Source organism: Juglans microcarpa x Juglans regia, chromosome 1D (genome assembly GCF_004785595.1).
Source record: "Juglans microcarpa x Juglans regia isolate MS1-56 chromosome 1D, Jm3101_v1.0, whole genome shotgun sequence".
NCBI lineage: Eukaryota > Viridiplantae > Streptophyta > Magnoliopsida > Fagales > Juglandaceae > Juglans > Juglans microcarpa x Juglans regia.
In genome coordinates, this window is record NC_054594.1 from 14,271,374 (window position 1) to 14,285,000 (window position 13,627).

Here is a 13,627-nt window from a genome sequence, read left to right on the forward strand (position 1 = left end):
TATTTTTTTTTTAAGTTTCTAATTCAAATTTTGAACTTTCTATTATGTTTACTTATTTTATTACAGAAAAATGCTAGTTTGTCGCCTATGTTTGTCATCTCATTTTAACTGCTCGTATATTTAAATTTTTTTTTTATTTAATAATTAAAGAAGTAACTTTTAATGTATTGATATATTTTTTTTATTTTCTAAAAATATTTAAAAATGTTAAAAAAATACGAAAAGAAAAAGAAGAAAAAAATAAAAACACAGTTTGTGCTAGACCACACGACCTGCCTCTTTATTATAAATATCAAAATTCAGATAAAATTATAAAAATCTTAGGCAGGCGCACTAGTTTACAATTATCGTTCATAAAATTTTTGAATGTATCAATTCAACAAAGAGATAGACAATGTCACGTGTAGTACAACCAGCCCTCGGTCAAAAATCAAAGGTCTGGCATGATGTTTCAACTGCAAAAATAGGGTTGAAAACATCAAATACTGATCATTTCCATCAGGAGTACAACTTATTTATGAGTTCCAAGAGAAGAACGGCAGCAGAATCCTTGGCCTTTTTGACGCTCGGCATAGGTTCTCCTACACATTCATCTGTCCATCCTCTATCAGTGGTATTTACACGTACAGAAAATGTGAACCGCTTTGCATGTGCAGGGCCACCCTCGTTCACACACCTAAAAATGCCAAGTAACAAAATTCTCGATCAGCAATTTAAATTCACGTTTACTATGGCATCTTTAAGCATTTGGCAAAAGCACCCAAAAACATCTTATGGTTTCTTTACCGATAGAATGGCATGGGCCAGTTTCTTCGCAAGCAGATATCGTTCAATGTTTGTCTCGTAAATGTTTGGTTCCCATTCTTCTTTTTCTTCCCATTTTCATCAGATTTCTCCTTGGCTTCAGCAGTTTCCTTCTCTTTCAAAGCAGCAAGTGCGTTTCTGGCAGCTAGTTTCTGTGCCATCTTCTTTTGTGGATTCTGAGCAATTCCTACCTGCACTCCATCAATAAAGACTTCAACAGTAGCCAAATTGCCACTTCGACTTGCTTTGTATTCCAAGCCCTCAGCCTGTTGTTGGCACCGTTCTTGAAGCTCGCGCACAGGATGCATTGGGAGTGTCTCTGGGGTTACCATTGGATGTAAGAGGGGTTGAAACACCTGGAGTCGTAAGGTTTGCAAATATTAGATTTCTTGTATCAGTGCTTAACATTCAATACCAAGAGGAAAGGATGAAAAAGAGGAAAGCAAGACAGGAAACTAGGGTCCCTTCATTAAATATAACCTTCCAAACAACTGCAGTATCACGCCCCCATCAAGAAAAATGGCACCAGCAATGGATTCTACAATGTCACCAAGAACTTTTGGAGCTTTACAGTCACCCAAACCAAAAGAGTTGAATCCTGGTTTCAATAACTCATCTTGAGCTTCTTTTACAAAGTCTCGAATCTGCAAAACAGAAACCAGAGATAGGGTCATGCAGATTACAAGCAACTAGCTAGCTTTAGCTAAAGGCCAAGGAAAAAGTGGGGCTTTAGGTTCAGAAGCTTGTGGCCAGACTATGCACTTTCAAGTTAGAATGAAAAGAACCAATTTCAAGGGGAAAAGACAATAGAAAACCTGCTTTTCGAGCGCACTTGACCCATGCCGAAGGTGCACATGGAGATTATGTTTAACTGCAACACGTGCAAAATTTTCATTGTTTACAGCCGCAGCTCGCAGGTCAGTCAACCGCCCTGGGGGCAGATCTGTGTATGTGAAAAACAAATGCCTTGTTATCAGATGATCCAAGACAGCATCACCAACAAATTCCAGACGCTGATAGCAGGATACTCCAGAAGATGGTCGGGAAGCATGAGTAATAGCTTCCACCAACAGGCCCCTGTCTTTGAAATTAATGTTCAGAGCACCTTCTAAGGCCTCAAAGTTAACACTTCTGAGTATACTTTCAGGAACATTTGATGGCCTTGTCATGCAGTCTATCTCATCAGCATCGAACTCTACCTGAATGCCAATCCATTTCATTAGGTGATTAGCAGCATTCTTCCCACCTTCAACATAATAAACTCCAATAAGTGCTTCAACAACATCTGCAAGAGTCTTGCTGGAGAGGACTCTATATGAACTAGAGTCACTCTCAAGCTCACCATCTTCCATTTCGTCATCCTCGTATGCATCAATACATCGACCTATCCCATGTTGAGTTTCAGCAAGCGATCTGTCCTGATCAAATAAGGATGTTTCTCCATCCTTGGCATCCTCATCAAAGACAGGCAAAACCCCAGGAGCAGCCCATCGAGATGGAGCAAAGCGATCTGCTTGGATATATGACTGAAGTCCTTTACTCAATGCATACTGATATAAAACCATGTTACTCACCATTTGCTGCCTCATCCTCGTAAGCTGACCCTCATGTTTCTGGGGTATTTAAGAAAAAGAAATCGACTAACAACCCACTTTAGGTAAGCATCTCCCAGAAGCTCTGCTCTTTCATAACAAAAGGTCTCCTGGCATGAAGCAGCAGTCAAGGCTTCCAAGATCTGAAGAAATAGAAAGTAAAGTGATTCAGTTAACATTTTTTCTTTTTTTTTTTTTTTTTTTGAACGGTAAGCAAGATTTATCGATCAAAAGAATACAAAAGAATATACAAGACATATACAAGAGAAACACCCAAGCATGCTAGTTTACAGATACAAGGAACTCATGAAAAGACATGCCATGATAATCAATTCCAATCGACCAATGGGGTAAGTATTGAAAAATAGAATTCTAAGCTCATCCATCAACCGCACTTGATCTTCAAAACTTCTTTTGCTCCTCTCCCTCCAAATACACCACCATATACATATTGGAACCATCTTCCAAATTGAGGCAATCCCGAATGGCTTTCCAAGAAGCTAGTTAATAATTCAAACACCTGCGAGAAAATACCTTCGAAACGGGGACGGGATAGTTTATAATATCTTTAAGTTGTATTGCAAGCAGCATGCTTTCAACCCTCCTCATTATAGAGGGCAATCTCTGGGCGCCACGAACAAGTGATCCAGGAAGTGGGTGTACCAAGCACAGCTCAGGAGGGAGGAACACATAGTATGTTTTGTCAAGATTCTCTTCAGCTTCACCTTCATGTGCTACACAGATATAACATGCTCATTAGCTCAAGGATTCACAAAAATATTTAGCAACCCAAGGGCAGAATAAGGAGAGCCTACCTTCCTTGTGCTCAAACCGAGGAGACAATAGATTCTTGCAATATGAGACACCACGCCCTCTTATTAAGGGTTGTTGCTTATAGATTAACTCAACTCCATACCTATTCCAAGAAGACCCAATAGCCAAATGCACCTTTTCTGTTGTGCGAGAAGAAAAAAGAAAGCTTCTCCAATCTGTAAGGATTCATAACTATTCTCAATGAGAAATGCGTGTAACGCTGATTAATAATGCCCCCACATTTGGTACTGACAATAGCCAACTATATCCTTCACAGATTAGGATAGCTTTCTTTTTCTTCAGGCACAACATCTGAGGTGCAATGTGGCTAGTTGATTGGTAAATTAGTTTTTTTGGAAAATCATAAAAACAAGATGAAAGAAACTAAAAGAGGGCAGAATATTTGAGATTTAAATATTTGACTTACTTCTGCTTGTAGTAATCAGCATATGAGCTGTACTCCAGGGGACCAAGATAGCCTTCTTTCCTTGGGAAAGAATTCTCTGCAGTCATATCGTAGTGTATTGAGTCCACATAAAACCTCTTTCCCGAGTGAACGGCTGTAACAATTCTCCCTACCAAATCTTCTGCACTCATACAAGCATCAGCCATCATCAATTTGCCTCTAGTCAAATCCACATGCGTTTGCAAATCCCTGGCATCCCGACCAGGAACCAATCCAGAAGCTTTCACAACATCAAACTTTGCCACGGCTCCTCTGATTCCATAGGTGGGATGGGATTTCTGTCCAAAAGCCATCCCATTACGCAATTTCCCAAACCCATACTCCCTTCTGTCACCACCAAGTGTTCTCTCATTTGTGCCAAGATAAACATCTGGTCGAGCTCTCTGAAGGGGATTATTCCATGCATCTGTATTAATAATTTTTTCAATCAGATCCCAGTCAATTTCTCTCATAGGATCTACATTCTTATCGCCAACCACGGGGACAAACAAATATGCCTTAGCAGGATCCCAAGGAGTAGTGGAAGGTTCAACATCCACATCCAGTACAATGCTCATCAATCTTACATGAAAACTCTTGAGGGATGCCAACTGCAAACAACTCAAAAGTAGGAATAGCATCAGTAGCACACAATGCAAAAAATCAGAAAGGTTAAGAAAAACATTGGTATCAACCAATCAACCTGACTTTCAGTGATATCTATTGACCCCCTGAAGGTAAGAGATGCTTTTGTACTCATGGTTCGAGCGATAAACAGATCCATCGACATCGATAACACCTAATTACAGCAAATGTGGTTGGTGAATATAAATGGATTTACCAAACAAATGACACACAAAAATAAAATACCTCTGCATCCAGCTCATTGCCGAAAAGTACGGCAAAATCTAAAACTTGAGTCAAGAACGGATCTTTCGAAGAGCCAATATTTACACATTTAACAGAATAAACATAAAGATGAAGCAACGTTGAGTAGTCACAAACATCCCTTCCAGATAAAATCCATTGTCCCTGAAAGGCCAGAAGGCATAAGTACGCATTGAAATATATCCGACAGAAAAAGAAAACTCAAACAGTTGTCCACACAACCAACCAATTACGCGTAACCCCAACCTAGTGCATATGTAAACCCCATATCTGTGAGATGTTCTCTTCCAAGCACTAGTTCAGTCCAGGTCAAACAAAGTTGTTCAGTTGTTGCTATATGAATATGCATGCAGAAGGTAATTCATCCAGCAGAAGCACGATTTCCTCAAAAGAATTGAACCACATAATGTATTATAATCCATAGCAAACTGTACTTGCAATGAAATTGAGTTAAAGCATCTTTGCAGTTGCAACAGATCGACCATAAATGCTTTTAAAATTCAGGTTGTCATATCACATCCCATAAAGTATACCAGAGGCTACCTATCGCCCTCCAAGGTTCTCTCTCCCTCTTACAAATCTACAGCAATATTTTTTCTCCAAGAAAAAAGGAAGAGATTTTCTCAATCTTCTATTTACATAAAAAGGAACACATTGAATTTAAGCTATAATATGCTAGTTTGTCAAGCATCATAGATATTTTACGACAAGGAACTCTGGGGACCGTACAAACACAACATGTCTTTTACCCCATTAAGCCCTAGACCCGAGCAACATGACCACATTACACAGCTTTTTACCGTTGGGATGTGGCCCTCAGAAATTGATTGCATCCAAGGTTCAAACCTTAGACATGGAGGGAGCATACCCCCAAAACCAAAGTCCTTACCACTTGAGCCAACCCCTAAGGGTTTCTCAAGCATCACAGGTATTCTAGTTTACAGTTAGAAAATTAAGACTGTTAAAACATAAAGCAATAAGATGCTTCCTCATTCTTCATCCCCCAACCTCCACCCCAAACAAGAAACTTATAACAATAATAATTTATGTGTAAAGCTAATGAGATGCAATTAAGTTTTGAAGAAACACAAGATTGTACAATGAAAATAAGCTTTGAAATGCAAATGTTTTCAGTAAGATATTTGGAGAAAATCTATGTTCCACCATCCAACCAAAATGCGTTATATATATGACGATCTTGACAATTGGATCTCAACGGAAGGTGCACCTTGCAACTTTTCATAGTTTGAGTGCAATGTGTCAATTTTGGTGGTTTGGGCTGCAAAGTGTAATGCATCTGTATGTTGGAGGGTACAACATGTATTTTCCCCTATATATTTCCAAGTGGGAGCAATCTAAATCTTTTAAAGTAGTAGTAAGGGAAAAAAAATTTCTCTCCGTACGTAAAACCCTAAGGAAACCGCCGCCAGCCTTGCCAGCAAGTGACCTCTCACCGACATCACAGACAAAGTCGACGGGCCCCGACAACTTCCCTGAGGGCCAGCCGGCATCGGTCCAGAGGAGAGAGAAAACACTACGAAGGGCGAAAACCCTAAGGAACCAGATCTACCACCACCCACCCTTGCCGACGAGACACACCACATTGTCGTCACAGATAAAGCCGACGGACCTCAGCAACTTTGTTGAGGGCCGTCTGGCATCGGTCTAACCTCCGACATCCTAGATATCGTTGTATTGTCTCTCAGAGTACTCCAGCGATCCTCCCAAAGGCTCCGTTGGTCATGCTGTCAACTCTAAAGGCTCCGACGAGTATTCCGGCATCTCCTGTGAGCACGATTTGCAGCTGGAAAGACAACTCTCCAGTGCTTGCAATGAGCACGACCTGGAGTCCAGACAATTGTGCAGTGCTTGCAGCTCCCAACGGTTTTATGATCTATCTCTGAGCTGATGAATGGTTTTTGAAGAAGGGGAGTGGGTCAGTATGGGTTCTTCTATGGAGTTGGTCATAGAATATAAATCCTTTACACTGGTGGAGGGGAGCATGTTGGCCATTACTGAAAGGAGTCGAAGGGTGATATCTAAGTTGGTTATGGGTTCGACAACAGTACAGTGGCTGGCCAAGGCCATAGAAGCATGCACTAAGGATAAGAAATAAGATTTTTTCTCCACAGTCAGGGAAGGTCAACGTAGTTTCACAGCGCATTGCTGCTCGAATGCTCACGGACGTTATATGGCGGTGGAGGAGTATGGTGGTGGGGGGGGAGGGGGAGGAATTTTATCTTCATTGCTGAAGAGGGGGGCAGTGGCTGGAGAAGGATGGGGGAGGTGCTGCGTCACTTTTCCTTCGACAAGAGAGGGAGTGACGGCTTGGAAGGACAACAGGGAGAACTTGGAGGTGCATAAAGACCCAAGTACACCCTCGGTGGCGAGGCAATCCTATGCGGCAGCTCTAAAGACGGGACATGCTTCGGGGGTTCAAAGTGTGGGGGGTATGCCAATCACGCATCAGGACCAGCTTATCAAGATGCACAATTCTCTAAAGGAGATGGAAACCCAACTTGTCGAGTTGAAGGCAGCAATAACTTTCTTGTTTACGAAAATATACCGACTTTCAACTGGAGGTAACAGGGTGGTAAGAAACATGACAGGCCCGAATCCTTTAAACTTAGAAAAAGGAAAACGGAAGATCGGATTTGGCCCTGTCCCTATAACCAGATCCGGGAGAGTATGGCGGGTCAAAAGGAAATCTGAGTTATTTGAAGCAGGGTCTATATCGAGTATTGGCGTAGAGACACCAATAATGAAATGTCATTCGCCTCGTGTAACACAGGATAGATCGATAGTCGGTATTACACCCTTGGTCCCTGAAGAAACTATGGCTCCCTCGTCAGAGTTGAAGGAAAAGGGTGTACTGCCGAGGTCGGAAGGAGATGTAGGATCCACTATCACCCCAAAGGTGAAGGGACTTTTTGTCACCCTAGAATCTCCAATGGGGACCCCAATACCATTGGAGAGAACCAATGCAGTTACTGGAGAATCAATGGGTTTAGCGTTGGTGCCTTGTGTAGGGGAATGTCTAGAGTCGGGAGTGCAGTTTGATGGGGATATTGTGGCTCCCCTGGTCTCTCTTCCTCCAATAGCGGATTGGATTCTGCCTAAAGTTAACCAGATTCAGCAGTTCGTTGGAATTTCACATGGAAGATGTGAAGACCAATTTAATGAACTAATTACTACGATCGAGGCAAACCGCACACTTGAAACCAAATCAATCTTCAAGAAACGCAAGGAGTTGTCTTTTTTCGACAATCAACTATGACGCTAAGGGTGGTAGTTCAACTAGAGAGAAGTCTAAAGAGAGGGCATTGTGAAGACGGGAATCAAGGTGTTAGGGTTGGTGTTCCGGGAAACAAGGGATTGGGGTCAGGTCTAATGTACTTTGGGTTGGTTTTTTTATGGGCTTCTTGGGTCATTAGGAGCTTGTTGGGTCATTTTGGGCAAGGTGTTTTCTTGTATACATTCAGTGTACTTAGTTTCTCCTTTTGATATATTCAATATTTTTACTTACCAAAAAAAAATATTTCCAAGTTATATATATGTCAATTATCACATACTTTTTCCTCATCATCCCTTCTTTATATTGTATACAAAACTCCCTTCTTTAATCATATGCAATCTGACACTCCTAAAAGACAAGGTATAGAAATATGAGTAATGTTATATACCACACTCCTATCCCACTTTCATCCAATGGTGATAAATGTGTCGCATCTTACACAGTGGGATGAAAGTAGGATGATAGTGTGGTGTATAGAATTTTCCTAGAAATATCTACAAACAAGGCATTCAAAAGTTGAAAATTTTATCTTGGCTTCTGCAGAAATGTTAAACTGCACGTACTAAAAATAAATTTTTATTTTTTCATCCCTAAATTTTTCATAATGAACTGCCAGCACCAAAGGCGAGGGATAACTTCCAGCATTCCTCTAAATAAGAAATTAGTTTTCCCATTAATATTGGAAACATAAAAGTTGGATGAAGCATGCAGATATCCATTAAGTGGCTATCATGTTTCCATTAACATGCCAAATTCTAAACCAAAACTAATAGGTTACCCTCCAACCAACTACATATGTGAAATGTAAATGAACTGCCACTTTGAAAAGAAGGTTATAGCAAGGATCTAATCATCCTAACCACAAGGCTAAAGTTTATTTTTATATTTACTTCCTTTTTCTCAATTAGTATAATGCAGTAGTACCATTAAGGGTTTTTGGTTTTTCTATGGTAAAAAGAAAAGGGCAGGGGTGCAGTTCCATTACAAAGAAGAATTATTAAGCCACAAGCATATCCGTTTAAGCATTCCTTTAGAATGTCAGCCATGTGACAATGCAGCAATAACTAACCTTAAGAATATCAGCCACTCCTTCAGGATAGAACTCTCTATGCCTAGCAGTCCCAGGGAGTGGATCTCCTTCATCATTCGGATCAACTTTTTCTCTTTCTTCCCCACTTCCCTTGTCTGGCAAGAGCATGTCAGTAAATGCTCCCATCTCATGCAGCTTCTTGCAAGCAGCCAAACAAACAGCCTGCAACAATAAGGAGATACTAAACCATCATTATGGAATGAATCATGGAAGCGAACATGATTGTAGCAAACTGATAGCATGCCTGCTGTGCAAGGCGTATTGAACTGCAGACAGGACCCTCAAGTTTCTCAAATGGTGCATTACAGGGCAGTTGGAGCTTGCATGAATATTCAGTAGGACCTCCTGACTTTTCATGCTGCTCCATAATAAACTCAGGACGAAGTATTGAATACCTGGACAACAAATACAAGGAAATTGAGTGAAAATTTGGAGTTACTAACAACCCTAAACATCCAGGTAAATAGTAGTATGCAATATCAGTCAAATCAGTGATAAACAGAACACCTGTCACTGGGTAGTTGAGAGCAGTAGAAATGGATGAGTCCAACTGCAGAATTTAAGCTTACAACAGCACCAGTTGACTCAACCTGGTAAACTGTTCCCGGAGATGTATCCACTGAAATTAATCTTGAAATGTCTTTTAGATGACTAAGGTCAGTTCTCTCTATTGCCTCTTTCCGCAAGGTCTCTTCACTATTCCTGGCATTCCTTAAGAATGCTTCATGTGACAAATTTCCCCTAAGAGAGAATACAAAAACTTGAGCTTTCAAATCCACTAACATTTGAAAGATCATAGACTGATCACTAGAAATAAAACCAACATTGAACTAGGTCCAACGCAAACCCAAGTGTATAATATCAACAAGAGTAAACACACAACTGAATTTTTTTAAACCCACTACAATATATAAACATACATACATACATACAAACACGCACGCAGAAACACACATATATATTACTCGACTATGCTGACATTGGAAAAACAACCAAATAAATACCTCTCAACCATCAGGATGTAATCAGACCCAGGCTTCCTAGCACGGCCCCTAGACTGAATGTATGCCAAGACAGTTTTTGCAAGGTCAAAGCGAATAACAACATTACATTGGCGAATATCTAGGCCTTCCTCGGCGACACTTGTGGCAACTAACAATGTCACCTAGAAAATAAGTACAAGATTTCATGAGATGTGAGAACCTATAATCATGAAATAATTTCACCTATTTTTGTAAATAAGCAAGCAAGCATGAAACTCAAAACATACACGACCATCCCGGAATTTGGAAATTGTGTCCTGCATTTGGCATGTGCGCATTTCGTGACTATTATTGTGACCTATCAAGCTTGCACATTTAATAAAGCTTAGAGATGGAAGCTCTGCAAAGACCTGCATGCTTGGCAGTATATGACAATATACAGTGAGGAACATCAAAAACTGAATCGATAAACACAGAACTGTGTATTAACATATCAACCTTAGGAAGAACTAAAGCAGATACAACTCGTTCAACAAAAATGATTGCACGAAAATCTTCTGTGTTCTGATACTTGAGAAGTATTTTAATCAATGACTGCACTTTTGGTGTCACTTTTCCATCAGCAACAGCAGCTCCTATTATCACATCCACATGCTCCCCACCAGATACCACTGCAAATACACCAGCTTAGAAGAGATTTCAATATTTACCATTATAAACATCTGAAAATTCTCAAACTCATGGGACCAAGAAAAGAATAATGAGGCCTAACACAATAATCCTTGCTAATGGTTGACATGGGTCAGTCAGGAGGAGAACTGGACATATATTTAAAGTTCACTAAATGGGGTAGAGGTCACCTTCAATGTTCACCGTCAATATAATAACCACCAAATAAATTTCCATAATAGAATATGTAGCAATTTAACAACAATAATTGGGTATTCAGTATTGCCATATTCTAAAATGCCATATAATCCCCATCCCCAAATCTGTTTACTATGGGTGCATGGAGGGAAAGGAAATAATAGAAATTTTGAAGACAGCAAACAAACAATGGATGAACTTAAAGTTTAATTCCTCAATACTTATTTAAAAAAAAAAAAAAAAGAGAAGAAGAAGAAGAAGAAGAAAAAAAAAAAAAAAAAAAAGAAGAAGAAGAAGAGAAATGCTAGTGGAGCCCCTCAAAGTTACAGCTCAATTTTTTTTATTTTTTATTTTTTTTATTTTTTTACTTAATGGTTACGGAAGTGACTTGAAATTGTGTACTTTTTTTTATTTTTTTCTCAATGATTAAGGATATTAAAAAATTGTTGAAAAACAAATAGACTAGCGGTACGGCCCTCTAGCACTGTCCAAAAAAAAAAATACCCTGTTCCTTTTGGGCAATTGTTATAGACTTTAATGGATTAAGTTTCCATGATTTCCTAGTATATTTTCCTTGTCTAATTAGGTGACTTTAAAGGATTAAGTTTCCATGATTTCCTTGTATATTTTCCTTGTCTAATTAGGTATCTCTTGTATAAGCCCATGTACATAGGCTATTCCATCTGTTTTTATCAATGATTTTTCAGTAACTAAACAATAAAAAGCATGCCCTATACAAAAGTACATATATTTTCTCTTTTTCTCTTGGGTTTTGCTTTTGTTTTTGTTTTTTGATTTTTTTTTTTTTTTTTTTTTTTTTTGGAGGGGGGTCAGAATCACTCAACATATGCTGGATATGTCGGAATCAGCAGAGCTGTTCAACATCTAGAATGTCTATCCAAAGTACCAACAAGAGTCAACAAACCAGACTCACCATGACTGTCAGGAAGCTCTCCTTCCTCGATGTCATCAGCATCAATCCCATCATGAGCCACATCGCTTTCCGAGTGAGCAACTTTTGTATCCTTTTCAGAAACAGCCCCCTCAGATAACTGGCACTGTAAGAGAGATACAACCTTGTTGAGGTAGGATTCTTGAAACTTGACATCAAGCTGGTAGTTTGCCCTCTCATCATTTTGTAAAGCAGTCAGAAAAGATTGTGCAACCTGCAAAAGAACAGATATAATATTTAAGACCAAGGGAAACACAACTAAACATTCCATTATACTTCTTGTGAAATCATTACTTGTCCTAAAAGCTTAAACTGATGAGATGTAGATTTAATTAATTATATTATATCCTCAACATCATCCCCACGCCAAACTCTCTCAAAAAGAGAATATTTAATTAATAATACTTATAAAAAAAAGAATATTTAATTAATAATAATTATAAAAAAAATATTTAATTAATAATGTTTGAACTCAAGACCTTTGCTCTAACACCAAATGAAATCATTGTTTGTCTCAAAAGCATAAGCTGATGGAAATAGGTACATTTAATTATTTATATTATATCCTTAACACTTCTAATGAAACGTACCTTATAAGCGCACCACTGACCCAATTCACCAAGCGCATAATTTATAGCCCTCAACTTTTGGATCAAATTAGCAGCCCCATCACTTTCTGTTCTTTCAGATACACCATAGACTTGGCGCAGCTCCTCCTTGGCCCCGGCATCTCTAGCTCCCATGAATTGCCATTTACTTCTTCTAGAGCTTGATTTTGCAGCTTCTTCCACTTCAGCTTCCATTTGTTTTATCTGCTCATGAAGGGACCATAAGCTGGCAGCTTTGTCATACTCCACCACAACTTCTGAGGGTGTTGGCACATGTTTCTCCAGCTCTCTACGATCTTTAATGGTACACACTATGGAATCTAGTTTACTTTCAAGATTACGAATCTTTATTGCGCAATCTACTTGACTGGAAACCCCTGAACAAAGCATAATCATAAGCAGCAACATGCAGTGGAGGATGTGTAATAAAAAGGAAATTGGCTACATATGAAACTAGATTGATAGATGATCCTTAAAGCAAATTAATAGCTTGAAGAGAGAATCATAAATAATAGCAAATAAGAATATTATTGTCACACAGAAAAATTACCCTTTAAGTTAACTGGTGAAGCGGTCATTCCAAATACAGATGGTCTCTTATCCTTTGCCGTTGTGTGATAGAACTCAGACATCACTAAGGAATATGGATGTTTCTTCACTGCATGATGGCACTCGTCAAGAATGAGAAGATTAATTGCTTCCATTTTTATTATGCTGTGCCTCAGAATGTTCAACAGAATTTGAGCTGTCATCACTAAAACCTACAGCGAGAATAAGCAAATGACTAATTTAGAGTATAGCAAGCCAATAATAATAACAGAATCAATCATACTCACATTGAACCTTCTGTTTTGGATACAGTAACCATTTAATCACAGCAATAATAATATGCTTGTGGTAAAAAAAAATTAGTAACAAAATTTCATTATGAAAAGGAAAAGGCACAATCATTGTGGTAAAGCATTCAAATTAAAACATGTGAATATGTATTGTAATGCTAATGAAGCTAATTTTGCAGAGAATTACAATGCTTGGTCAGAAGGCAATGCACAGCAGATTAAGAAGTGCTGCTTTGGAAGGACTGCACCCACCACAAATCCTCCAATGAGGAATGATTTCTCCATTAATATTTCCATATTACATTTAATCTCTAATCTTGCCACATGTGATTTCTTTTCTACCAAAAAAATACAAATTCAAACTTGTGTTAAAAAAAAAAAAACAAACAAACAAGCAAACAAAAAAATAGTTTGGATTCAGATTGTAAAATCATCAGCCACCCAATTTTAT

General features: G+C 38.9%; 1 protein-coding gene across 1 annotated transcript in view; it reads right to left on the reverse strand.

Annotated features, from left to right (window-relative positions):
* Nucleotides 1–241: 241 nt before the first annotated feature.
* The window catches only part of LOC121239276 (endoribonuclease Dicer homolog 1), a 24,867-nt gene continuing 11,481 nt past the window's right edge, over nt 242–13,627 (reverse strand). The window contains 20 exon segments of the mRNA XM_041136491.1: nt 242–676; nt 787–1,160; nt 1,285–1,313; nt 1,316–1,448; nt 1,620–2,419; nt 2,422–2,539; nt 2,931–3,130; nt 3,212–3,312; nt 3,637–4,265; nt 4,358–4,453; nt 4,525–4,686; nt 8,907–9,089; nt 9,172–9,322; nt 9,435–9,668; nt 9,932–10,092; nt 10,198–10,320; nt 10,409–10,581; nt 11,712–11,943; nt 12,320–12,714; nt 12,888–13,098. Coding sequence (XP_040992425.1) covers nt 499–676; nt 787–1,160; nt 1,285–1,313; nt 1,316–1,448; nt 1,620–2,419; nt 2,422–2,539; nt 2,931–3,130; nt 3,212–3,312; nt 3,637–4,265; nt 4,358–4,453; nt 4,525–4,686; nt 8,907–9,089; nt 9,172–9,322; nt 9,435–9,668; nt 9,932–10,092; nt 10,198–10,320; nt 10,409–10,581; nt 11,712–11,943; nt 12,320–12,714; nt 12,888–13,098 — 4,683 coding nt within the window. The 3' untranslated portion in view covers nt 242–498.